At 47.6% G+C, this 27,833-nt stretch overlaps 1 protein-coding gene across 5 annotated transcripts in view; it reads left to right on the top strand.

The window, feature by feature from the left end:
* The window catches only part of ADRB2 (adrenoceptor beta 2), a 107,175-nt gene that overhangs the window by 21,150 nt on the left and 58,192 nt on the right, over positions 1-27,833 (top strand). Inside the window, exon 2 of one of the 5 annotated variants that reach the window (XM_025867277.2) lies at positions 13,076-17,145. The exons of the other annotated variants lie outside the window; for them this stretch is intronic. Coding sequence (XP_025723062.1) covers positions 13,076-13,206 — 131 coding nt within the window. The 3' untranslated portion in view covers positions 13,207-17,145. Of the gene's footprint in view, positions 1-13,075; positions 17,146-27,833 lie in introns of those variants that run through there. 5 annotated transcript variants of the gene reach the window in all.

The following is a 27,833-nucleotide window of genomic DNA, read 5'->3' as shown; positions in this document are numbered from 1 at the left end:
CTCTCCCTCTCTCTGTCAAATAAATAAATAAATAAATCTAAAAAAAAAAAGGAATGTTTTTTTTTCCCCATGTTTTCCCATGTCTTTCATCCAGTTTTCACCCACTTTCTTTTTTTTTTGGCAATTGTACATTTCCCCAAGTTTCAAGTAATTAATATCTTTCATCTAAAATAACCACTATGGTTCAAAGTCAGAAAGAGCCCATAGAAATCACTGATGATGTTCTTCCCTGTGTGGTTCTGCCGAGTGTGGCTGAATTGCTCACCGGTATGTTTTATAGACTAGAGGGACCTGTATTTCTTATGTCTAATAGACACTTTGAGATAGAGTGATAAACTAAACAGCCATTCTGGCTGGGTTTGTTTTACCAAACCGACCGATATATCAGGCATGCCAGGCATGGTGCTAGAGCCTTGAGATCTGAAGATATGTAAGTTCAGTTCCCGAGTAAAAAGGCTCTCACCATTTAATAGTGCAATGCACATGCCTACCCATGTACACTCACGCACACACATGCACACTTGCTATTCTGTCTCGGGCCGTTTCTGCCATGCTTCTAGCTTCCTCATAGTAGTGATTGCCCAGCCAGGGGATTCGGGCTGTGTCCAACCAGGAGAATGGAAACCACTTTAGGTCCTTCAACCTAAGAAATTCCATATCAAGAATTGGAGGCACAGGTGAGAGAAGAGCTGGGGAGCCAAACAGGGACGGTGAGGAACCAGAGATTAGCAACAGCAGGAGGATGCGGCAGCTCCTGAGCTCCTGAGCTCCTGTGGAAGGACACAGGAGAAGGTGGTGTGACAAGACCCCAGAAGCCAGGGAATTATTTGGCTGCAGCTGGGTTATTTGACAGAGCACCTGAAGCCGCTGCGGGAGGTGCCCCTGGAGGCAGAGAGAGAGGAGAAATAGGCAGCTTCTCCCCACCTCTCGCCCAGTCTGCTGTCGCGCACTCTCCTTAGCCACACTGCAGCCTGTTGGTCCCCAGGATGCAGAGCACAGCAGGAAAAGTATGAGCAAAGGAACAGAGAGAAGACAGGGGCTGACTGGCACCCCGGGTGACCTTGGGCAAATCACTTGCTCTCAGTTTTAGTTTCCTTGTCGGTAATTTGAGAAGAATAATACCTCTCACGTTTGTTGTGAGGCTTACATGAAATAAAATCTGTGAAAACACTTTATGAGCTTCAAAAGGCATGTATACAAATGGAAGGGCTTTTATTATTGGCTTTCATTCAAAGTGTTTGGGACTTTGGGCTCTGGGGAGAAAGAAGTGGGGTGGTGTTCAGGTGTCGTCAGGAACTTTGTGATGCCTGGCTGATTGCCTGAGCGAAGGGAAGTAGCTCTGCATTTTACCACTTGTTCCTTCATTGCATCACTCTGGTCCATCAGCCTTTTCAAAAGCCACCGGCTGACTTTGAATAAACAGGCACATAACTGAAAGGATGTCAGAGCAGGTTCTTGGTTCTATTTGGGGATCTGTCTGTGGTTTTGCATCAAAAAGTGACAAATAAGGAGGACTCTAGAAATTACTCCAAGACCATTTCCCCACCCCTTTCATTTCACAGAGGACCAGAGAGGAGACAGGGTTGGCCCATCGTCCCATGCCAAATTCTTGGCAGAGAGTGACATACAGCCCAGGAGGAGACTCACCCTCTTCCCCAGCCCTCCTCCTTGGGCCTTTGGGTTTCCAGTCAGCCCCGTATAGCAGCTGGTACGGCAACATTTCCTTGCTCTTTTCTATGATCCTTCTTTTCCATGAGCTTCCTTTCCTTCCTGTTAGTCTTAAGCCTCTTCTTCTTAATCATCTTTGACAACTAGTTCTCACGCTGCTCTCCTGCTCCACTCCACTGATGGACATCGGAAGCGGGGCGCTAAGCCATATCTATTTTAAGGGGAGAGTGTAAACTCTTCAAAATCACGCAATTCCCCTTTGATATCGGGAGTGAGCAGGTATCATCACAAACTCTTGGGAGACCAGTTTTTCTGCCAACCTCAGGTGAAAATAACAGGGTGCAAATTCTTCCTTTCTACTGGCGGAAAGTACAGGCCATAGCCAGAACTTTTGACTAAGCGCCAGGCCACTCCAGCCAGGCCCATGAGAATGGCAGTACTTTCACCAATGGCACGAGGTGGTTTGACCCTCTCGGCAAGAACGGGGCTGTCTTCCATATCGCTCAGTGCCAGGTGCACTTGGCGAGTGGACAATAAAGCTCAAGGGTGGATTCCTGACTTGTCAAATGAAGAGATTGTGCCTTGATTTTAAGTTTCCTTCTAGCACTGACATTTAAGAAATCAGTATCCTTCCACCAAAGAAGGCCTATTATGGTCACAGAGGCACTAAGATTGTAATAATCCCCTGAGTGACTCATGGAATTCCCAGCACCCCACTGTGAATTGACATTTTTCTGGTGCAGAGTCTATGGCATCATAAAATGTCAGAGCTGGAAGAGCATCCGTCATCCTCTACCATGAGTACATTGAGGAGTCTGAGATCTGAAGCTTGCAAGTATCCATTTACTGATTCCTTCCGTAGGAATTGATTGTGCCCATGCTGTGTGCCAAGCACTGTGCTAGGTCCTAGGGTATAGTAATGGAGAAGAGGAGGGATCTATCCACACAGATGCTTCTGGGGCAAGATCCAGGGTAAGAGGGAAACTAAAAAATGGGCAAGATAATTACAGTTTGTAAGAATTGCTTGAAAATTAGATAAAAAATGTAATGGATTGATCCACTTTATTCAATGGATATTGAATAACTTGGGGTGGGGGAGGGTGACTATTTGCAACTGTGACCCTTAAGATGAGCTCTGAAGCTTAAGAAGAAACCAGCTGTAGAAACCAGGATGTAAAAAAGTAATAGGCAGAGGGAATGACATGTGCAAAGGTCCTGGGGCAGGAAAGCTTTTGGTGTAGCCATGATGTAGAAAGGCAGCCAGTCAATGGGAATGTAATAGGGGAAAAATAGATTGAAGAGCGGCTGGAGGAGTTGGCTGAAACCAGATTGGCCTCATAGGCCCTCATAAGGAGTTTGGGTTTTAGTCTAAGAATGGGAAACCACCAAAAACTCTTAAGCAGTTAAGTGACACATTCTGGTTTGTATTCCTTAAAGACCCCTCTGACTGCAGGAAGGAGAATGGATTGTAGAAGAGGAAATGAGACTATTGAAATCATCCAGACCAAAAAAAATGACAAAATTAGTAACAATGGAAATGATAAGAAGTGGCAGGGTTTGGGATAGGTCTAACCTAGAGCCCCTAAGACTTATTGATTACTTGGCTACATAAACTGAGGATCAGAGGAATCAAAAAAGACTTCTAGGCTTTTGGGCAACTGGATGAATGGATGTGTCATCACAGGTGTGGTAACAAATATTAAGGGTGGGTAGGATTAGAGAGATCTATTTACAGTAAAGAGAAACTGGGGTCCCAGGGGACACAAGGTTGGGGAGTGTACAGGTATGAGGCGGGCATAAAAATTGTAATATTAGGGGCACCTGGGTGGCTCAGTTGGTTAAGTGTCAGAGGTGAAGACCTCTGCTCAGGTCATGATCTCAGGGTCCTGGGATCGAGCCCCAAGTAGGGCTTCCTGCTCAGTGGGCAGTCTGCTTCTCTCTCTACCCCTTCCCACTCATCCTCCTCATCCTCTCTCTCGCTCGCTCGTTCGTGTGCACGCGTGTGTGCATGCACTCTCAAATAAATACAATCTTTAAAATATAAAAAAGAATGGCAGTATTAGCAAATATCATCTATGCCTTAAGAGAAAGTGAGACCATGAATTATTTTACAACGGTGGTATTCAGTGGGTGTGATTTGGGGCCCCAAAGGACATTAGGCAATGTCCTGAGACTCTTTTAGTTGTCATGACTTTTGGTAGGGGTGGAGATTGCAGTCTTTCTGGCATCTAGGGGATAGAGGCCAGGGATCCTGCTAGACATTCTTCAATGTACAAGACAGCCCATATAGCAAAGACTTTTCTGCCCCACATGTCAACAGTGCTGAGTTGGAGAACTCTACTTTATAGGTTACTTTTGGGGATTTATACAAATGAATTACGCCCAGAGAGCACTGTCTTGGAAGGTGTCACTCCAGATGAAGTGTTAGGAAAGAGCCCGGACTTGCTTCTGTGGCAGAGGCTGATAGCACCTAGTGAGTATGAGGCTAGCAGTTTCCAGTGGTGGGGCTGGGACCCCAAGAGAGGGCTCTGAGCCCTGTGGGGCCTCCGTAAGAACAGAACAGTGATTGGATCTGACCAGAGAGCACTGAGTCCAGTGGGAGGCCAGATGGATGCACTGCCAAGTGAGAACTCACTCACTAAGCAAGAGGACCGATGGGGCTATTTCTGGGGGTAATCAGGGGTTTCCAGAGGAAGGGAAAGAGGCTGGGGATCCTAAGGGGCAAGAGGGTAGGGAGCAAGTACCAGTTTCCAAACTAGAGATCCTCTAGAATCTGTTGGTTCTCATGACAGTAAAATCACCTGCGGAGATTTTAAAGGTACTAATACCTAGGCCCCACCCCCAAAGACAGTTTTTAAGTTAGTCTGGCTTAGGGCCCTAGCACTGGAATTTTAAAGCTCCCCCAGGTGTTCTGAGTTGAGAACCACTGAGCTCATCCAAGCATTGCACACAGATGCCTCCAGAGCCAAGCAAGTAAAAGAAACAAGCGTTTGGAGGCCCCACTTCAGTGGGTAGCCAGTACTCAGCTGAAGCCCACTGTTGCCCGGTAGAGATCTGGCCTCAGTGTCGCCAAATCTTCCCATTTCCTTGTTGTTTTTTAATCCTTTCAAGAAGCCTAAATCCAGAATTTTTTTTTTAATGTTAGTTTCAAATATCTTAAAATCCCATGCCAAAACAAACATGTGTACAGAATATGTTGGACCCTTGGGCTGTCATTTAGCAACCTCTGATCCAGTCCAGTGGCTTTTACACTTCTTTTAGCCACAGGGGTTTTTCTCCAAACAAGCTATTTTGTGGAACTGATATAGATTAAATAAATCTAAGCGGAACTTTGTGGGGAACAGAGCAGAGGCACACTTAGCCTCTCCTTCTGGCCCTGGGCAGGTCTTGCGGTTGCTCCTGAAGAGGCTCCTCGGGTTCTGGGGAACCTCCCTGGCCCATTTACCAGATGAGGAGAGAGGGAGGCCCTTCAGAACATAGTCCCGGAGCAGAACCAGCCCCACGGGGCCATTTGGAAGTGTGTGTGTGTGTGTGTGTGTGTGTGTGTCCGCATACACGCACACAGGCGTACTGTGGGGGGTTTGAAGTTGTCAGGGTGACAAAGCAGACACTGCTGGCGTTTAGTGGCTGGGCGCCAGGAAAGCTAAACTTCCTGTAATGTCTAGGACATTTAATAAAGGAACATCCCATGCAAAATGCCAACAACTTCCCCACTGGGAACACCAGATGAGGAATCAGAGACCCAGAGAGGAGAAACTGGTTGGCAAGATCGTGGCAAGTGCACACCAGAATCTTGGCCCCTGCCCACAGGCTTGGGGACTTCATCTGTACCCGTCAAGAAAGGTCACCGGCTACGGCCAGGCTGGCCCTAGGCCACAACACAGGGGAGAGAGGGATAGTTTACAGATTAAAGCCGGGTAGCCTCCTGACATGGGGCAGCTACTCCATAAAACACTAAGTGCCAGATTTTGAGAAGTGAGCCCAGGAAAGGAGATGGGGGCTGCTGGGTCTCCTTAGCCCAGGCTGGAGACCCTCGGTCGCCCTGGGGATGAGGCAGACCCAGGGAGCTGAGGTGCTCGGAAAAGCAGAGGCAGGGCAATCACGCAGGTTTGTTGGTCCCATTGGTCATTTGATCCCTAGGCCCTAATATGCCAGGTTCAAAAATAGGATGTGGAAACAGGAGGGGAAAGGAGGGTGTTCCCCAACACTCCCAGTAAAACCAAGCCAAAGGAGAGCTCATCTGCCTATTTTTGCCGTCACAATGCCACATATTGCACAGCGTCCCCGCTTACAAAACCGCTACTAGAGAATCGCCATCTCCAGGGGCGTCTGCATGGCTCAGGGGCGCCTGTGTGGCTCAGTCGCTTAAGCATCCGACTCCTGATTTCAGCTCTGGTCATGATCTCAGAGTTCTGGGATCCAGCCCTGGCTCCCCGCTCAGCAGGGAGTCTGCTTGCCTCCCTCTCCCTCCGCACTTCCACAGCTCGTGCTCGCTTGAGCTCTCTCTCACTCTCCCTAAAATAAATAAATTAAAAAAAAAAAAAAAAAGAATCACCATCTCTGTAACTGGCAGACAAGGACCAAATTATCCATATTTTACAGGCAAGGAGATGGAGCCTCAGAGTGGTGCTTATAAGGCACCTTCCTTTTAAAGATCTGATTTTGTTTGTTTATGCTTATGGTAATCATCCTCATGGGGAAGGTCAAGGAGGGAGCCCTATTCCCAGTTCGGAGTTCAGGCTAACAGTTCTCAGGCTGTGGTGGGCTCCAGACTCACGAGGGAACTTGGGGAAAATACAGCAGACCCTATCCTACCTCGAGGAGCCCGGGGCCCCATCCTCTGACTAGATTCCAACCCTCGTTGACACCCAGCCGGCCTGACCCAGCTCAGCGACACGAGTGCACTTTTCACAAACCTGGGTGTCACAGAGACATCACATTTCTACATAGCTTTCCAAATGCTTCTTCTCTCGGCTGGTGATGGAGACAAGACACCATCCAGGGCTGTGTTCGTTAGCCGGCATTTGGTGATGGAGGTGGGGGGCAGCCGATTTGTAGTGTGCCCATTTCCATGGTGCGAATACTCCTACTGTGGCCAGTTTCAAGCTACCAACACCGCATCACTGAACATGGAATTGAGGAAAAGATGTACACAGGCGGCACTTTTGAGACCCTGTGAACCAGACCCCGCACACATCTTTCATGTCTCATCTCCAAAGCCTGGGATCTTTCCCCTAAAATATCCAGAGCTAGAACATGAGACAGGCTCCTGAGGGAAACAAGGAACGTGCGTGCTATGACAACATCGTTTTCGGGGGAAGAATGTCAGTTACCATGATTCTTAAAGAGCAAGAGACAGGACTTTGAATCACAGCTTTGTGGCTATCGGCTGTGTGATCCCGAATATGTCGCAAACCTCTCCAGGCCTCAGATTCCCCATATCTAACCTACGACTGGTAACACAGTCTCAAGGGAAACCTTCAAATCTGAAGGACGGAATGCCTGTAAACTATGCAAGCTCGTCCTCAACACCTGGTCCTACTCAGTCACGTTTGTGTTTTCTGCTTCGAGTCCCCCTTGCATTTTAGCCCCCCTTGCATCCCGGGAAGGACCCTACCACACTTCCCATCCAGATGCCTTGCTGGGGAATCCAGGACTCGAATAGGGCAATCACTCTGCTCAGCAAACCACAGCCACTTGGCATGGAAGCCATCCTGTGTCCCTTGACTTAAAAGGTTGGGAAATCTTTTAGATTAGCCTTCCCTCCCCAGAGTACACACAAGCTGGTTTCCAGGGAGCAACCTAGGAGCCAAACGGTGGAAATTCTGCATGTCGGCGCCACGGTGATCTGGCACAGTGGCTGTCTACGTGCAGGTTCTGACAGAGACGAGACCCAGAGGCATTTCGCTTAAGCAGCCTGGGCTTCGGACTCAGGCTGGCCTGGCAGAAGGTCGCTTTCACCTTTTCTGCCGCAGATGACGGAAACATTGAAGCTATGGATTGTCTCTGCATCCTCTTCCCTTCACACCAGCTAACGTGTTGTTCATTTCTCTTGGCGGGCTCAATTTCCCACATGTTCTCCCAAGCTCTTCCTCTCAGCTCCCCAGGGCTTCCCACAACAAACCTGCGTGCCTGGGCGGCGAGCAGGCCTCACAGTGCAGACCGACCGGATATGCCTCTGGCTGTGTTTATCAGCCCCGGCTCCCCGCTCCCTGGCTCTGGGCTGGAGCAGAGCGCCCAGCTGGTCAGGTGGCCCAGGCCTGCCCGTGCCCTGCCCATCAGGCCTGGGGACCTGGAACCTTCCTTGCTCCAGAGCTGCCACTAACTCACTGTGTGAGACCTGGCCAAAGACCTCTCCCTCAATCCTTCTCACTTCCTCTTCTCTGAAAATAACAGTCATAGTACCTTTGTTCCATATGGAGCACCTTGCATTGTTCCCCAGTCCCTTACCTGGGGCTTCCCATTTAATCCCATACAAGCTATGGCCGCAGGAGATACCCTCGCAGGTCAGCTAGGACCCCAGGTCTGGGACTTTTGGCCCCACCCCTTTGCTGGACCTTTCATTAGCGAGAGGAGGCTGGGCTGTGACATCAGCTCTAGCTCTGTCCCACCGTGTGGGACCTGCTTCAGGGCCCTGGCCTCCCACCCTCATGCCCCACCGCCCCTCTCTTCCTATGGAAGTCACTCTGTTCCCTGAGTGCCCTGGGTGTGGCCAGGCACCACGCACAGCTTGCTTGTGAGTCTCACAGAGCAACCCAAGTGTGAGGGGGAAGACATTCACTCTTTAAACACTCCCTCTAAATCCTGGCTGGAAGAGGCTCTGTGAATTTTCCTGCTCTTCTCTGTTTGTCTCCCCCACCCTCCTTTATCTGTACACCTGCGTCCTGCCACCAAGTACTCCTTTCGGACACGGCATGTATTTGGTGTTTTTTCTTTCTTTCTTCCTTTCCAGTTCTTTCTGACAGAAGGGTCGAGCAGATCATAAAGTATTTGTGGAATCCATCGGTTCCACAGACAGCTTGTAGCCCACAGAGAGAACTTGCTTGGCCCATTTCACTGTTGCCAGGAAAGTAAAGATGATGGCATTTAGAAGCCAGACAACCATTTATTAGGTGATGGAATTTTCTAGCATATTCTAGAATGTTCCCAACCCTCTCCCTGCCTTTCCCACCAACCAAAGTCTTCCTGATCTCCCCAGTTGGAATGAATTTGTCTTTCTTAAATGCAAATCCCACCTTACATCTCAGTGGCCATGCTTCTACTTACCATTTCATCATTTTCTATGCCACTTCTCTGGTTCTTTTCATAGACTGTGAAGTCTTTCAGTATAAAGACCATTTCTTAATCACACTACTGCCATCACCCAATACCTAATAATAACAATAATTAGTAATAATAATAGCAGTTTCTGTTCAAGTACTTACTCTGTGTCAGAGACTGTTCAAAAAATATCTTCTTCAATCTGTGTCAGACATTGAGATAAGTAGCTCTTGTCATTTAAGTAACTTTCCAAGGGATCTATAGAAGTAAGAGAAGGAGATAGGATTTCCAGCCTGGGTTTATCTTATTCTCTAATTCCCAAGCTGCTGGGAATTAGAGAATTCCCAGCAGCTCGTTTGATTTCCTTCCGAGCAGAGTGGCTGGGAGAACAGACCCTCCACGAGGGAGTTCCACATTTCCCTTACTAAGAGTCCATGCTGTCCAAACAGAAAGAACACTTGCAAGGTCATCTCCTCCACAATCTCATTTCACCCATGAGAGGCTTAAAACCAAAGAGGGGAAAGTGAGTCAATGTTGGTGGCCTGGCCGGTGGGTGGTACAGCACAAAGGCCAGCCCCGTGTCATGTCACCGCTGCCTGCAACCTCTCAGCCTCTCACTCTCCTGAAGAGCTGCTCGGTCCTGGAAAGTTTAGGCAGGAAAAGGGTGTGGGCCTGAATGTATGGCATGCTTCAGGATCGTGCTCTATAGGACACCAGGGACACCCCAGTTTCCCTGAAGCTTTACTTTCCTCAAGAGTCGTGCGTAGATCAAGGGTTTAATTTCTCATTCCAGTAAATCGGCCTCCGGTGGGTGAGTCAGTTTGGCTCATTGCTAGGAGTCTGTGCCATGGCTTTGTCTTTATGCTGGCTGTCAGTACTGTAAGTCTGTGGGCTTTAAGACATAGCACATGATATGTACACAATACAGTGCACGTTGTTGAGCCCATATACATCCAGAAACTATATACAGATACACCTGCATATGTATGTATGTATGTATATTTTATACATATGCAAAACCTCGTGAAATCTTTTTCTTTCATCATAGTCTGCTTTCCCTGGTTACCATTTAGACCATTATTGACATTTCGTACCAGATAATTCTTTGTAATGGGGGCTGGCCTGTGCATTGTAGAATATTTAGCAGCCTCTCTGGCCTCTACCCACTCGATGCCAATACTACCTTCCTGCCCACCACTGTGACAACCCAGAAATGTTTCCAGACATTGCCTAATGTCCCCTGGAAGGAAAATGTCCCCCAGTTGAGAACCATGATTTGTCCTCATGTCTCCCTTAGTCCTCTGGTTGACGAGGGGATGCTCATTGGTGAAGGGAGCAAATATCCAGAAGTCCAGCTGGGATCTATACTGTAAGGATGGCTCAGACCTGAGACTTGAAGCCATTCTCAGGGCTTCCACGTATGGCCTGCTTCCTCTGCAGCCGATAGGAGCTACGTGATTTAGATAACTTCCGCCTCACAAGAACCCGTGGGGCAGCATCATTGTGTCCATGTTCCAGGTGAGAAAACTGACACTCACTGGGGCTTGTGTAAAAAGTTGCCCAACTGACAAGGGGCGGAGAGAATGTGCTCCTCACCTTCATGTGCGCGGTTCTGAATCCGGTAGGCCAGTGCCCACTGGGAGTGTGCTGTGACCTCCCCGGTGCATGGGTCAGAAATAAAGGTTGAGGACCACTGCTCTGGTTCTGGCCCTCACTGGTAGATTGTCCTAGAATCACCAAATATGAGCATCAGAAGAGGCCATCAGGATGATCTAAGCCAGGGTAATCTAACGTGAATCTGATCATCACACAAAGAAACATGTGGTGCAACCGCAGTGAGTGCTCTGATGGAAAGGCTCATACGACTGGGGAACAGACCTGACCCGGACTCTGGAGACACCTGCCCAGGGAGTGGATGAGTGAGGGCTCGTGGGTAGAGAAAGCAGGCAACCTGACCCAGCTGGGCTCTGCAGCGGGATTTCTTAGGGTTGGTGGAAACCCAGAAAGGAACACAGAATATAGGGACATGGAAGTCCTCGAGGGGTGGGCCGAGGGTCGTGAGGAGTGACCGTCATAAGATCGCAGAACGCCATCCAATCCCATCCCTCAATGTGTAGAGGAGGAAACAGACGCAGAGAAGTCACTTGTTCCAGGACCCACAGCTAGGGGATGGCAGAGTGGCACGAGAACTCGGACATCCTGCCTCTAGAGCAGTATTTCCAGTGTCCATGCCACCGCCTCCACGTTCCCCAGCCTTGACCCTCCCTTCCCTCCAGAAGGGATCCCCCAACTTTTAGGGCTTCCCACTTTGTCCTAGAGAGTAGTGAAAATGCAGTCCTCAGTCCACCTGTCCGCTGAATGCTGAGCACAGGACCCTGCCGTAGGAAGTGGCATCCCCCCGAAAAGGGGAGTGCAAGCTTGGACTTAAGTATTGGCTCAGCAACCAGGAACCCCAAAATAACCTCATGAACATAGAGGCAGAAGTTACAACATAGTCTAGAGACCGGATCTGACTCATAGTTGTGTTTTGTTTGGCCACACAATGTTCTCAGATGTTTTTGAAATGTATGGCCACCACGTGAAAATCAGATTTCATATAAACATTCAGGTCTCTAGCCTGCGGTCCTGCATGAGGACCATTACCTGGAGCTGCTGCTTATCCCTCCTTGCTCTCCGCAGGTGCCCACCCACCCACTCTGTTCTGCCCGCCCGCTCAGCCTGCAGCACAGCGGACCTGCCGTGGGGCCCACCCGCCCCGCGCGGCCCCACAACAACCCTTTAAAGATCTGCAGGCAGTGACCTTGGAGTGGGCCCGAGGGTCGTCCATGTGCAAGCCAGCCAATGCCAGTTCCTTCCGCTGTGGCTCCTCTGATTCGATCTCCAGCCTCCTACCTGTCCCGCCACACCCACCCGACCTCAGTCCCCTAGGTCCGTGTCGCCCTTACAGGCATGCATTCAGAAGTCAGAACAATGCTCCCCGCAGGGGCTGGTGGGGGCTGACCTGGGCAGAGGAGTTAAAGAAAGTTCTTTATAGGCTACACCCTTGGTTTTCACCCTGGCAAGCTGACCAGCAAGCACAATGCCAACCCAAACTGAAAGAAGCCTCCTAACATACAAAACCGACTCTCTCTTCTGACTCCAGCTACACAGAATAAACCCCTGGAGGAAGACATCAGATCATTTCCTGAGACTCTACACAGGCAAACCTGGAACAATGTGGGAGGAATGACAAGCATCTTGAAACATTTTTTCATTTATAAGTATAAACAGTGAGAAGAGTCTAAGGAAAATACTTGTAAAAGCCCTTGTAAAATGACAGGGCTCCTTTGGCCCTCTGCGGCGAAATCCACAGGGGTAGGAAACAAGAAAACAAATGAGGCTATCGGAGAAAGCCCTGGCCTGCGAGTCGGCTACCCCGGGACATCCCTGGCATCTGCTTCTGACTACCCCGAGCCCTTAGGTAGGACGCTTAAACCCACTGGGCCTCAGGTGCCTGGACAAGTGAGAGTGTCAAATCAGATTGGAGGGCCCACCAACCAGGACAGTGCATCCAAAATGCCCACTTGCAGGGGCGCCTGGGTGGCTCAGTCGGTTAAGCATCTGCCTTCAGCTCAGGTCATGATCCCAGGGTCCTGGGAGCCTGCTTCTCCCTCTGTCTCTGCTGCTCCCCCTGCTTGGGCTCATTCTCTCTCTCAGTCAAATAAATAAGTAAAATCTTAAAAAAAAAAAAAAAAAAAAAAGTCCACTTGTGTTCAGCATCTTCCAGGCTTTTCTCCATCTCGGGCCCCTGGAACCACTGCTCACTTATATAACACTCCCTTTAAAACTGTCTTCAATTCTGCTCATATTTTTTTTAGTGTAGCCTCATCCCCCAAACATTTCCAAGACCACAGATTTAAAGCGTTAATTATGATTTGGGTACATATTAAAGTAAGTACTCGAGGATTAAAATGCTAAACGATCTTTCTCCACACACCATCTAAAATCATCCTGTTTGCTTACAACTTGGGGTTCATGGGTGGGTTTCAGGAAGCCTCTGAATACCCTAAAACCAGACACTAAGCTGTGTGTGGGAGAGGGGGGATTTTTCTGAGGAGAAATTAGATAAGTTTGCTCTGATTCTCAAAGGTCCGTCTGTTCCATACAGATGCTGAGAACCACGGCCTCCAGACCCTGTCAGATCTTTTTCGAGAAGCGATGGGGCAAAGAGGACTGCATTTTCTAAATACCCTGCCTGGGGCTCTCTTCAGTGAAATCTCCTGCCATCCTCCTTTCTAACTGTCTTCTAATTGGCTAAAGAAGTACCTTGAGGTCATTTGGTGGGGTGGGAGCGGGATGGGCTTCTCTGGGACCTGACGGAGCCTGGGAACTTGGCAGGGCACGGCCTGGGGCTGGCTCCCTCGACATTCCGACATCCCGGTGGAGGAGGAGTCTCAGAGGTGCTGGAATGACAGACCCTGAGGAAAGAAGGGCTTTGCTTAAAGTGACTTCGTAAACATTTGGCAAACTCCCCCAACGCAGAATCCCTCGGAGCACAGCACAAGCAGATCCTCACTTTTTCTGGGGAAGACTCAGAAACTCAGCTCTGCAGGATGGTTGCAAGGAGAAGGGCAAGAATTATAAATGCTCTCCCTCCAGCAACTGCGTTGCCTAGCGGAGCTCCCTGCTATTTCTCCACCTGCTTGTTTTGCAGCTTGCTGAATCTCCATATGTCTGACCTGGATTCTTACGTGGCTTGGATGGTCTCTGGCTATCACACCACGGGAAAAGACCCACGGCTTTCTCGGGTCCTGGAAGTGATGGTGGGTTCTTCATAATTGGGAACACACCAGTTCTAAATGCATGGTTAGCCTTGATCCTCACTGAACAAGGGGGCTTCGCTAGAGGAGGGCGAGTGGACATGCAATACACAAGGAATGAATGACTGACATGAATTACAACTACTGCTCAGTGCAGTTCGGTGTGCTACAGGCAAGGATGGACATGGCAATCAAGGCAAACTTCACAGTAGAAGTGATATTTGAACAAAGCCTTGGGTCAGGTATAATTTTAACAGTGAGTTGTCCATGCAATATGGTTTAACACAGGGGCTCTTGAGTCTGGGGTCTGATTGGGTTTGAATTCTGACACTCCCGTGTGCTTGGTGTGCCCTTGTGCAAATGTCCTAACCCCTCTAAGCCTCAGTGTCCTCACCAACAAAATAAGGATCAGGACGGTGCATGAGCCTCAGATGAGAAAACCACACAGCACACCTCGCACGGAGCCTGCGCACATGTTCCCTGGTAATCCTCATCAGCACCAGCATCAGGGAGGACGGTGGCGTGGGACATTCCACAGCTGGGACTTGAGGGAGTGGGGCACGGAGGGGGCAGCCAGTTTGCCTGTGATTTCCAAAGCCCTGCCAGCACCCTGAGCTACTCTCCGCTAAAGCTTGCAATCCCACCCGCAGACTTGGGACTTCACTGGAGAAGGAAAGGTCCGTCCTCCTGCGTCTCAGCAGGCTCTGTTCTGGCTGCATGGCCTCGTGGGCCAGCGCTGCACGTCCTCCTCTGATAGTGGTGCCTTTGGCAGGAGGACAGAGCCTCCAGGGTCCAGCCACTTGGTGCTCCTGTATCCACAGACGCTGATCCTTCTCGGGGCTGCTGCGTTGCCCTGGGAGAGAGAGAAACGAGAAGCCCAGCAGCCACCATGTGGATCCACATCAAAGAGGGAGTCAGGATACAGGGGGAGCCACAGAACGGCCAGAGGCTCTTCCTGAACTTTTGCTCCTGGGCAGGTCCAGCTGGGCCTGCACATCCCAGGAGAATGCATCCCTTGATGTTTGGTGGGCCCTGTTCACTCTTCAGGTGTTTTGATCACGTCCTGTGAATCAGACTCAACGGCTTTCTATTTTCTTCATGGCACTGATAGCATGTCCAGGGAGTGAGTATTGTATCTCTTCTATGGGGACGGTGCCTGCCCATAGTAAGCACTCAGGAAGGACTTGCCGGAAGTTAGAAGAATGCATGAATGAGGATCCACAGTGCCTGTCACGTAATAGATGTCCCATAAACAGGTGTCACACGGTGAGACGTGGCTAAGGAACTGAGAGGCGAAGAGTTTGTTCAGGGAAGCCTTCTTAGAGGTGGCTTTTGAGCGTGACCTTAAAACACTGAGTGGAATTCCACAAGGAAGGCTGAGCAGCAGAGCATTCCAAACAGAAGGGACAGGCATCTAGACACGAGAGCCCTGGGAACATTTGAGAAGTTGGGAAGAGGTAGATTTGGCTAACTGGAAACATAAAAACGGAAATGTAAAGAGGATTATAGAAAGCTATGCCTGGAGAAATTTCCCCAACCTTGTAGAGCATCTACAAAGGCTATGCCAAAGAAGGAGAGCCTGCCTCCACCAGGCAGTGGATGGCCAGTATAAGGAGGGGATGATGGGGTCTAACCAACGCTTTAAGAAGATTAATAAGGCAATGCCTCGAAGACTGGATTTGAGGTGGGAGGAAGACAGAAAGCAAAGGTCTGAAACCAGAAATGCGGAGAACGTATGAACAGGATTCGGTGTCTGGTTGGATGTTGATTGAAAACAATGATCAGGGAAGGGGAGAGGCGGTGATGAAGTCTAAGTGCCCGCATGGCTCATGAAAGGGAGGGAGAGCCACTGCAGCAGAGCGGAGAAGTCAGGAAGAATGGGTGGGGTTAAGAGTCTGGAAAGGAGACTAAAGTCAAGTCCACTCTGGTCTTTTACATTCCTCGTTCCGTGAGTACCCATAGACACGCAAGCAGCAAAATCCCTCTGGCTGTTGGAAACAGAGACTAAAACTCCAAATGTATAGGAAAGGATTGGAGAAATCTTGAGGGTTACCTTCATGAAAGTTCTCTCCAGGAACAGAGTCTACCCACACCTTGGAATCAGCATAGTGTCTAGAGTTGGGAAAATCTGACTTCTAATTCTAGCTCTGCTCCTTCTTACGTGTGTGACCTTGGACAAATCTCTGAACTCACATGAGTCTCTACTTTCCATCTGTAAAATGGGAATGATAATAAATGGACCTCACAGGGCTTTAGTGAGAAGCAAAGAGCATACTTATGGGAAGTCCCTCGCATGGTGTCTACCAGCAGTGGGATACTCACTCTACATCAACAATTATCAATATTCTTTTATTATTTTAATTCAGACAGAGGTTGCAGATACAAATGCCCACAGGTGCTCAACTGGAAAGAGAAACGAATTAAGCCTAAAAGGAACAGTGACTCTTCACCTTCGGCAGACTCCTGCCACATGGGAATGGCAATCTTGGTTGCCAGATGTGCAAGTTTTCAAGAGAAGTCAGAAATCTAAACTTTGGGGGGCTAACATTTCCCATATAAAAATTTAAATTTAAATTACAAAACAATGTGTGGCATCCCACACTGCATGGACCAAACAAAACACACCTATGGGGTCGGTACAGCCCAAGGGCCGCCATTTGTGTGGTCTCTGAATTAAGACAGGCTTCCAGCATGATGCAGAGATCCTGCGTGCCTCTTTGGAAGATAGAGGTGCCATGTCTTTCCTCCTCCTGAGATATTGGGCCTCCACCTCTCCCACATGTAAAGTCGACAAGCTGGCAAAGGATGGCTCAATCCTGCCCAGCTCTACACTTCCGAGATCTTGAGGATCTTGGAGTCTGGCCTTGACTGTGCTGAGGAGATGAGCCCTGGGAGGGGTCTATGGCTGGGCCAGCTGCCAGGGAGCCCAGGCCTGGCTCAGGGCTGCAGTGGGCAGAACCCTGTGGTTATTTACCTACAGTAGAAAAAGACACGCAGGAGAGGTGGTAAGTCTGGCTGGAGAGAGGCAGACAAGCAGGCTATCTGACCTGACTAGTTAAACCACTTTACTAAGAACTATAACCGAACTGAGTCTGAATGTGATTCCGTGTGTGTAAGCACGCAGGCCTGCCCTCACTGGGGAGGCTCTAGGAGACAGAGGAACACAGGCCTGAGTGTATATCTGCTTCATCTGTTTGCTTTTCTCAAGTTTGTTCCTGCATGAACGGACCTTCCTAATCTCTTGTACTCACAGAGGAGGAAATATCAGCTATAGCTGCATTTCCAGAAGACTTCACAGCACTCCCTGCCCAGCACCCTTGGCCTCCAGGTCCCAGGGCTAGAATATGTAGCCAGGTCTTTGGGTTCTCAAACCCGGAGTGGAAATGTAAAGAATCCTATAGGCCAGTCTGAGTAGTAGTAGTAGTAGTAGTAGTAGTAGTAGGAAGTAGTAGGTGCCATGTCTTCCTCCTCCTGAGATATTGGGCCTCCACCTCTCCCACATGTAAAATCCACAAGCTTGCAAAGGATGGCTCAATCCTGCCCAGCTCTACACTTCCGAGAGCTTGAGGACCTTGGAGTGGAGAGCCACCAGCAAGTTCAGACCCTCTTGCCAAGGGATAGCTGGCCATTCCCGGGCTCCGATTCGAAGAAGGGGCAGGTCAATGCATGCCCGGCAGGGAGAGAGGAAACCCTGCTGTTGTCCCAGCAAATCAAGGAGGGGATGCTGGGGAGGCAGGGTCACCTTTCAGCGAGGTACTTGGTTAGCCCAAGGTGAAGATTTGGTTTCCTCTGCTTTGCTGGGATATTTGACTTTGATCCATGATAACTTTCTACCCCTGAGCAGATGTATCCTGTAGCTCAATGACCCACGACATTTTAGAAAATGAGACTCGCTCTCTTTCTTAGCAGCAGAATGCTTTCTTTAAATGCTGTCTAAACGCCAATGTATAAAATATATTTTTGAAGGAGTGATTAACATGTTCCTTCCTCAGACTGAATCTTTATTCTTTGGTGGCAAAGATGTTATTATTTTCAAAATCTCAGATGTAGCTGTAGGAAACCTGAGGCTTCTTCGGAGCATGGTGGTAAAACCACTGACAAAGGCCACTCCTCCTGGGACGTCGGGATCCTGAGTGATCAGGGCTGGTTGCCTCATCATTCACAAAGTGAAACAAAGCCATAAGGCCGCTGCCATCATGTTTCACAAAGTGAGGTCAAGACAACAAAAAGGCATTGAAGCAGGTCCCAGCATTTGACTGATCAAGTTGGAATAGGAGGGAACCAGCATCGTGTGTTGGAGAGAGAAAAGGTGATGGCAGAAAACAATCTGGGTCCTGTGTTCTAGGTTGGGCTCTGGAGAGTTTGGGCGCTAGTCTTTGGAGAGTTAGCTCTCACTGTGTGCCAGCGGAGAGGCCCCTTCTTGTCTGCACACTCCAATCCCCCATCCGTGGGAGTCACTTCCCCGGGGGTCTAGGCTGGGGCTGCCACTCGGTGTGGTTGGCACAGAATGTTGCAGGGTCGCAAAGCTGTACGGGGATGCTCAGTGCACCACAGAATGGACCCCGTCCCCTCCATACCCCCGAATGTATGTATGCTACTAAGTTCTGAAGGGTGCTTTCAGACCAAGTGATGCAAATGAACTCTTGGAAGGTTTCCAGAGGTTCCATGGGGGGACAGAAGAGCAGTGAAGGAGGCCACAGCTTAGGAGCCCTGGAGTCAGACCTAGCCTTCAGTTCTAACTCTATCAACAACCCGCTGCGTGAACCTGGGCAAGCCACTTAGCCTCTTGCTGCCACCATCTATAAAATGGGAACAGCATGGTGTCTCCCTGGAAGGGCTGATGGTTTACAGTATGAGGTTGCACAGGGCGGAAGGCCTGATTACACCCGTACTATTCAGGTCCCTCCTCTTCCACGAATAAGCAGAATGACTGTAAACCTCAGTGTTCTGATTTGTCAAACAGGAATAATGATTAAATCAGACAATGTTTGTAAGACACTTTTCTCAGCACTGTGCTTGGAATATGGTAAACATCCAGAAAAAAAAAAAATGGTATAACCAGTTGTGAGAGAAATTGAAGGGAATAGTTCCAGCTGTAGATGGAGGAGGGGGGAAGGGTGGATGATGCTCTGGAGGAGGACTGGCGGCCACTCCCCGCTTCCTGGGTAACCACCGGAAAGGTTCTTCCTCTTTCTGGGCCGCCATCTCTCCATCTGCATGAGGAGGATGTGGCACTCCATAATCGGATGCTAATAGTCTCTGGTTTTGTGGTGTACTTAGCTTCTAGTTGCAGCCCCATGGAGGGATCTGGGAGTCCGAGTCCAGGGTCCCAGCTCAAATGCCTTTAGGATCAGGCACACATCAGGCCTGAGTTAAGTGAGCCATCTTGAGTTGTGTTGTTTTCAAAACAATCACAAAGTTGACCTATGAAGCATGAGGGAATATTCTCTACATCCACCAAGAAACGTGTTCATTCCATTTTTCTGGAGCCACTGACACAGTCTCAAATTTTGAGAGACTAGAGGCAAGGGGGATCCTGTAGTAGGAGGGGCACCCAGGCCCCGTCTAAAGGTGGCATCTGCTCTTCACTAACAGTCTATTGTTGCCAAACAGAATGAAGGCTCAGTGCTACTAGATCTTCCAGATTTTCAAGGAAAGCCAGAAATCAGCTTTTGTGTGCACGTGAAATCTTCTGATCATGAGGTTGGCACATCATTCAAAATTTCTAAAAAGTAATACTTCTGCAATCTGCAAATTAAGCTCATGGATGGTATTTTTCAATCCCCGGTGTAATTAGTTCCTAAAACATATCAGCAGGTGTTGGCTGCTGTGACCCAGTACTCCCCATCTCCATTCCCCCCAGTGGAACAGAGGTTTACTCTCCATGGGATGCATGGTTTCTACATTTGGTAGAACCTGAGATGAATGTCTGACCCAAAAGCAGCTGTCCATGACCATTGTTTTCAGACTTCAGGATCCATAAAAATCACTTGGGAATGAAACCACCCAAGGAGTTTGGGTACATTCCATCCCTAGGTGTCACTCATAGAAATTCTGATTCACTAGATTTGAGGTGGGTCTCAGGAATCTGCCTGATGGTTTCTAGGCCTCCCTTTGGGAAACTGGTCTCAGGCCTAGCAAGGGGCTGTTGAAGTGATGATTGAAGGAGTCCTGGCTGATGTGGGTGCTTGGTACTAGGAGGATGGCCAGCTAAGCCAACTGAAGCACCTGAAGGAACCTAGACTGAGGAGGGTTACTTGCCCCTTCCAGGGAGCATGGACAGAGACCCACTCATGATATTCATTTACCAGAGGTTTATTTTAAGAATTCACAGAAAAGTAAAGAAGATAAGAAACCGTCTGAGCCACAGAGCCAAACCCCATGGAGGCCAGAATATTGTTCACTGGACAGTTTTTTACACTGAGTGACTGGATTCTCTCATGCGTCCATAAGCCATGGGCATCTGTCTCTGCCCCCTCTGATTACGAGCACCATTCAGAGCCTTCACCCTATCTCACAGCTCTCCAAGAGACAAGGTCTGACAGGTTTAGTGAGTCCCCTGCCTATTGGTCAGAGCATTCACACCACAGCTGCCAACCAGCCCATAGATGGTAGTCTTTGGGTCAAGCTACCATTCTGAATTACATCACCTGTGGCCAGAGTGTCAAGGTTAGGTGATGCTAAGCATGGTCAACCTATGTGTCAGGAGCCTCCCGGAAAAAGGCTGGGGGCCAGTAGGCTCCTTGTCTGGTCTACCCGCTATGACAATGGAGGTGAAGAAAGTAACCAAAATGGCCAAAGACATAGAGGCTCCCACAGGAGCACTCTGCCCTGGCTGGCGGCAGATGTTACACCCGAAGATCTGACTGGCCTGTCGCGTGAGGGGCCAGGCTCTGGGAGTCCCACTGTCTGGGTTCTTATTCCAGCTCCACCCTTCTCTGGCTGTGTGAACTTGGGCCAGTTATTCAACCTCTCTGAACATGGGCTTTCTGGTGTTTCCATAAGAATGATTATAATAATGCTTCACAAAAGGGTTGTGAATGTTCAATGAAATCCTGGGTGGAAAGCCTTTAGCACAGAGGCTGGCATAGAGCAAAAGATAATATTTAGTTTAAAAAAAAAGAAAAGAAAAGAAGAAATCTGCAGAGAGTTTCCCTTCTTAGAAAATGTCCTCAGAGAAGAAGAGAACAACATTGCAGGAGGAAACCGGAGTTCTGGAGAAACACGTGCTATTATTGTTATTCTCCAAGGATAGAAGAGAAGTGTGGACCAGCGGTGTTGTGGGCTGTGGTGTGGGGTGCCGGGGATGGCGAAAGAGCACTGTATCAGTAGGACACCTGGGTATGGGCCCCACTGTGCCATTTTTGTAACTAACCCCGTGACCAGCCAGGAGCCAGGTTGTTCCTGGGCCAGGGCCTTACATCCTCCATCTCCAAGATGAGGGGGTTGGGACCATCTAAGCTCAGAGGGCACTTCCAACTCTGAAGCTCCGGAATCCTGTGAGGACAAGCATGGTAGAAGAAGAACAAATAAAGACCCAGTCAGCTAACCTTAAATTCTAGAATGGCTGTTTGGGGAGGGCTTTTTAAGGGAAGTTTACCACGAAAGGTAACTTTAGGCAGAAGTAACAGTGAGGTTTGCTGGGATAAGAAGGGTTTAATGGGACCTAAGAAAAGTCTTCAGGAAGGTGGAGGAGGATTTCTCAGGGAAACAGAATGAAGCTGGTCCTGTGCAAGCCAGGGGTGGAAGGCATTTTTGGGGTGACCATTCTGGCCAGCAGAGGTGTCTGCCCCAGATGGCTTCATGGCATATTCTCTCGCTTCCTTCAGGTGTATTACCTTCATTCAGCTCAAATATCACCTCCTCCGCCCTCTCCTCCGACCCTAGTACTAACTGAGCCCATCCCTAATTATCCAATCTAAACCATTCTTCTGCCATGCTCTAGGCCCTTCGCCTGCACTGGGGCTCCGCACACAGCCCGACATCACGTTATAGATTCTCTCACTTCCCCAGTTATGTATTGTTTCCTTCTTTCACTGCTGAGCTCTAAAAACAGGACTTTGAACATAGCTGATTCTCAGTATTTGTGGACAGAAGAAGAAGGAGGAGGGAGGGGAGCCTACTGGCCCCCAGCCTTTTTCCAAACGCTGCCTTTTGTCCTAGGGAACAAAACCTGAAGTTGAAGAATTAATTCCTAATTGTTAAAATTCTGAATTCAGACTGCTAAGGAGCTGGGGGACCAGGCGATCTTCCCCTTATTCCTGGAAAGGTTTTCCTACACAGAGCCTCCTGTGGAAGGCCAGGGGACACTGCCCTGAGGCAGGGAGACCAGCAAGAATGCTGAGTTGAGAACAGGCATTCCATCTGGAGCGGACCCTGACTCGGAAAGGATCCCCCCTTTATTCTGGAGGCTGTTTGCTGGCCTGGCCTTGCATGGGGCTTTGAAGACTTGGATGTTCAGGAACTGTCCTGAAATTTCCCCTCTTCCGCATCCAGGAGGCCTGTTAACTTTCAGGAACTGTTGATTGTCTAGGGACTATAAACAAAAGAACAAAAGGCAAAAATCAACTCATTGAAAGGGAAAGAATCTCAGAGCCAACCGCACATAAAGCCCACTTGGAATTTAAACCCCCGTAGCGATATGCAGAAGGAACACTATCACGAACCCCAAGAAAAGTCCTGAGAAACCAAAGAAATTCCGTCCTGGTTCTCAGCCCCTGTTTGCAAGAGTTTTGGAGAAGGAACATGGCTCCCCAGAGCTTGAGCTTCTCCTTGCAAAGCACCTTGGCTACCAGTAGCACTTCTGTTTGCTCCAAAACAGGAGAGGGAGACACCAGGCAGCCTTGCTTTTATTTATCTAAATACTGTCTCTTTTCTGAAAGTGCTGTGAATCATCAGGGGGTCTGGGGGCCAACATGGCATTTTTACCGACTGTGTGACTTTTGGCAAGTTCCTTCTTCTCTGTGCGACTCAGTTTTTCCTTCTATAGAAACAGAGATCCGGGCTACATTTGGGCACCTTTCTCTCTGTTCCTTCGAATCTCCTTGTCAGTGGCCTCAAAGAGTTCAGTGTACTTTTCCAGCCTGTTTTCTCCCCCACCCCTCCGTGCCTCCTCTTCTGTTGACAGATAAACTGTTACTGGTTTCATGTAAATTGCACTCCCCCACCAAATGGGGAGCCCTTTGAGTCTTCGTCACAGACCCCAAAGTGAGGATGGCTTGCTCTCACTGCTGGTCGGAGCAGTGCCTGGACCTCGGCTCACTTTCCCTTATGGCACCAGGGCCAATGGACACGCCCTTCCTTTCTCTCTCTCTCTCTCTAGAAGCAAAGGCACCACTGCCTATTCTGCCAAGTTCCCCTCCAAGGCATGTGACAGCAGGACACCCTAAAGGGGAAAAGCTGCAAGAAAAGGCCTTGGGTCTTTGGCATTGGGTGAGAAGGTGGAGCTCGCCCAGTTATATGACTCTGGGGTTACAAAAGGATCCTTCTCTGCTAGACAGAGTCAACTTCCTTACCTATAGAATGGAAATAAGAACTCTCACCAGCCAACTCAGAGGGCCTTTGTGAAAACCAGATGGGAAAATAGATTTGGAGGAAACCTTTGAATTGCTACTTAAACGCTTGGGTCCAAGATTCTCAGTCACTACTCTGACCTCCTGCCCCTCTGACGTGTTGTTTCTTCACTTGGCCCATCCTGTTAGCCTCTCCAGCAATAACAAAGCAGTTCAGGCCATGGGCTCAGGAGTCAGACTGACGGGAGTTTCATGTTGACTCTCCTACTTCCCAGCTGTGTGTTCTTCAGCAAGTGAACTCACCTCTCTGATCCTCTGTTTCCTCATCTGAAAGTGGGATAAAACAGAATTTACCTCAAGGGTTGCTGGGGGATAATGTATGAAAAGCATCTAAAGCAGCACCTAAGATGTGTTAGTTCCTGTTATTATTAGTGTTACCTCCTTGAAAAGCCCTAAGCTGTTGGTGCCAGCCCAACCACCATTGATGGGATCAGTGCACGACTCAACTAATGGAACTGGTAGCCATCCTGAAAGCAGTCAGTTCTCAAGTTGTGTCCACAGACCTTTGGAAGTCCTTGAGATCCTTTCAAGGGATCCACAAAGCCAAAACTAGTTGCAAGCTACTACGGTGCCTTTTTCACATTTACACCGATGGTACAAAAGTAATGGTGGGTCAAACCGCTGAGACTCACGATCCAAGTGGTGGTGCCCAGCTGTGCGATTCATCATTGCACTCTTCACCATACGCAGCACCTACCAGAAAGAAGGAAAGAAGGAAAGAAAGAAAGAAAGAAAGAAAGAAAGAAAGAAAGAAAGAAAGAAGGAAAGAAAGAAAGAAAGAAAAAGCCTGTTTCATTTAACACTGTGTTTTATTAAGCAGTAAACATCGTTAATTTTATTAACTCTGGACCCTTGAGTATACTTCTCGGTAATGTTCTGGGTGATAAAATCCAGACAGGCATAAAGTACTTCTGCAGGGCCCTGCAGTGTGATGGTTGTCTGGAGGAAAAATACGCCAGCAGTTGTGGGTTTGCAATAGGAATGAGCCACCTTTGTCACTTGAAAGAATGACTGACCAACAAGCCATGTTATTCAGATGTGGATATTTGGCAGACATTTTCTCAAAAATAAATGAAGTGAGCCTGTTATTTCAAAGAAAATCACTAGAAATGTTTGCTGCCAATGATAATATTCAAGTTTCAAGTGAATTTTGAAAGATTTATATCTGCTACCATGAGCTTGTCAGCTTCCCGATACTTAAAGATTGATGGGTATGTTAATGAATGTGATTATTTGGGGTACTATAGAATGAAATGTGTCAACATTTAGAAGATCAACATAACTCAGTGAACTAGTATTTCCCCAACGACCAGTGCATGAAGTTAAAAAAAACCATGCATGGGTTAAAGATCCACTTAAATAAAATGTAAGTTAGACCAATGGATTCTATGTAATAAAATATGAAAAGTTCATTGATTGGCCTCCAGATTCCCCACTGCAACTAACCTTTTAGAAACTACCACTTGTCCGGCGCCTGGGTGACTCAGTTGGTTAAGCGACTGCCTTTGGCTCAGGTCATGATCCTGGAGTCCCAGGATCGAGTGCGGTATCGGGCTGCCTGCTTGGCAGGGAGTCTGCTTCTCCCTCTGACCCTCCCCCCTCTCATGTACTCTCTCTCTCTCTCTTTCAAATAAATAAATAAAATCTTAAAAAAAAAAAAAGGAACTACCACTTGTCAAGTTTTAGTGTAATATCAAAGAATATCCACAATTATCTGAAAGACCATTAATATATTCCTCCATTTTCCAACTATGCCCCTGAGCGAGGCCAGCATTTATTTATATCCTTCAACAAAACACACATTGCAACATTGCAATTAAATGCAGAAGTGGACGAGAATCAAGTTGTCCTCCATTAAGCCAGATGTTAAAAAGATTTGTAAAGATATAACACAATGCCATTTCCCCCCATATTACTTTTTGGTTTTGAAAGTCTTTCATAAAGACATGCTAATTATGTTAACATGTAATGGGTTTACTTTTGAATGATTAATAAATCAAGATTTTCAAAACTCCTGTTTTCATTTTTCATACGGTGAATATCGGTAGATACCCACTACATAAACAAAATCTGTTTGTAATCCTCAATCATTTTTTCAAGAGCAAAGGATCTAAGACCAAGATGTTTCAGAATCACTGCTACAAGCGTCTGAGAGAGGGACAGGCAGAGAGCAAAAGAGAGTAAAGAGAAGTTTCCTGTGTCGAGCGCAGGAAGGGACAGTGCCGTGCACTCTGAGTTCACGGGCTCACGTGAGGAGCACTCGGGAATCCCCTGTCCGACTCGGAGGGCCACACTTGAATAGGGATGCTGACAAATGGAACACTACCCAAAAGGGGGAACTGGACTATTGAGGGGTATGGAAACTATGTCCCCAGAAGAACACTAGATAGAATTAGGTAAATTTACCCTGGAGAAAAGCAAAAGAAAAATCAAAATTAATGTTATGGAATCATGTACCTTCCTCAAACCTCTGAAAGGTTACCAGGCAAAATGTAAACCACAAGGATGTGGAATGGCCCCAAATGTGTGTTTTGCTACAGCAGGATTTTTTTTTCTGTTTTTTTTCCTTTCTAATTCTCTAATTCTTGTCCCTTTCCTAAAATGTGCTTTCAGGTCTCTTCTCATCTTCTCATTCCCTTCTCTTGTTCTCTTTCTTTTTCTAGTTTTCCTTCTTCCTCCCACTCTCTCCCCTTTATCTCCTTCCCTTCTTTTCATTATTTTTCTCCCTCAATTACCCACAATATATAACAAATATATTTTTGTTATTTTTTTCAAAGAGTTTTATCTTTTCTTCCTTAAGACAGCCACATGCCAAAGAATGAAACTGGACCACTTTCTTTCCCCATACACAAAAATAAATTCAAAATGGACTAAAGACATAAATGTGAGACCTAAAAATTATAAAAATCCTTGAAGAGAACACAGGCAGTAACTCCTCTGACATCGGCCATAGCAACATTTTTCCGGATAGGTCTCTTGGGGCAAAGGAAACAAAAGCAAAAATAAACTATTGGGACTACATCAAAATAAAAACTTCTGCACAGTGAAGGAAACAATCAACAAAACTAAAAGACATGGGAGAAGATATTTGCAAATGACATATCCAAAATATATGAAGAACTGACACAAATCAACACCCCCAAAAAACAAATAATCTAATTAAAAAATGGGCAGAAGAGGGGGGCCTGGGTGGCTCAGTCAGTTAGGCATCTGACTTGATCTCAGCTCAGGTCTTGATCTCAGGGTCATGTGTTCAAACCCCATATTGGGCTCCACACTGGGTGGGATCCTACTTTAAAAAAAAATGGGCAGAAGACATGAACAGACATTTCTCCAAAGAAGACATCCAGATGACCGACAGATACATGAAAAGATGCTCAACATCACTCATCATCAGGAAAATACAAATCAAAACTACAATGAGATATCACCTCACACCTGTCAGAATGGTTAAAACCGAAAACACAAGAAGTGAGTGTTGGCGAGGATGTGGAGAAAAAGAAACCCTTATGTACTGTTGGTGGGAATGCAAGCTGGTGCAGCCACTGTGGAAAACAGTATGGAGGTTCCTCAAAAAATTAAAAATAGAACTACCCTATGATCCAGTAATCACACTACTGGGTATTTACCCCCAAAAATACAAAAACACTAATTCAAAGGAATACATGCATTCCTATGTTAATTGCAGCATTATTTACAATAGCCAAGATATGGAAGCTTAAAATTTAAGTGTCCGCAGATGGATGAGTGGATAAAAAAGATGTAGTATATATACAATGGAATATTATTCAGTCATAAAAGTGAATGAAATCTTGCCATTTGCAACAACGTGATAGAACTAGAGAGTATTATGCTAAGTGAAATAAGTCAGTCAGAGAAAGATAAATACCATATGATCTCACTTATATGTGGAATTTAAAAAACAAATGAGCAAAAGAAAAAAAGAGAGAGAGGGACAAACCAAGAAATACTCTTAACTACAGAGAACAAACTGATGGTTACCAGAATGGAGGTGGGTGGGGGGGTGGCTGAAATAGGAGATGGGGATTAAGGAGTATACTTATCATGATAAAAAAAATAAAATGTTTTTTAAAAAGAAGGAGGTTTTAGGGGCAGCTGGGTGGTTCCTTCGGTTGGTGTCCAACTCTCGATTTTGGCTTAGGTCATGATCTCATGGTTGTGGGATCAAGCCCTGAGTGGGGCTCCGTGCTCAGGGAGGAGTCTGCCTGAGATTCTATCTCTCCCTCTCCCTCTGCCCCTCTTCCCACTCACATGCACTTTCTCCAAAAACAAAAACAAAACAAAACCCTAAAATAAATAAATAAATACAATCTTAAAAGACAGAGGTTTAAGTGTTGCTGGCTCCCAGTATAGGTACAAGAACATGAACTCCTGGTGTGGAGGGCAGGAGGGATGAGTAAGGCTGAGCCTTGGGCTTTGGGTATTACTTATCCCAAAGCCATCAGAGAGGAAGAGGAAGTCCCCAAACAGTAAGTGTAAATGTTTTGTAAACAGTGACAGGAAAATTAAATAG

The sequence above is a fragment of the Callorhinus ursinus genome, unplaced genomic scaffold (genome assembly GCF_003265705.2).
Source record: "Callorhinus ursinus isolate GAN/ISIS: 27379988/994484 unplaced genomic scaffold, GSC_fseal_2.0 scaffold3, whole genome shotgun sequence".
NCBI lineage: Eukaryota > Metazoa > Chordata > Mammalia > Carnivora > Otariidae > Callorhinus > Callorhinus ursinus.
This window is presented reverse-complemented; position numbering and strand designations above follow the sequence as displayed.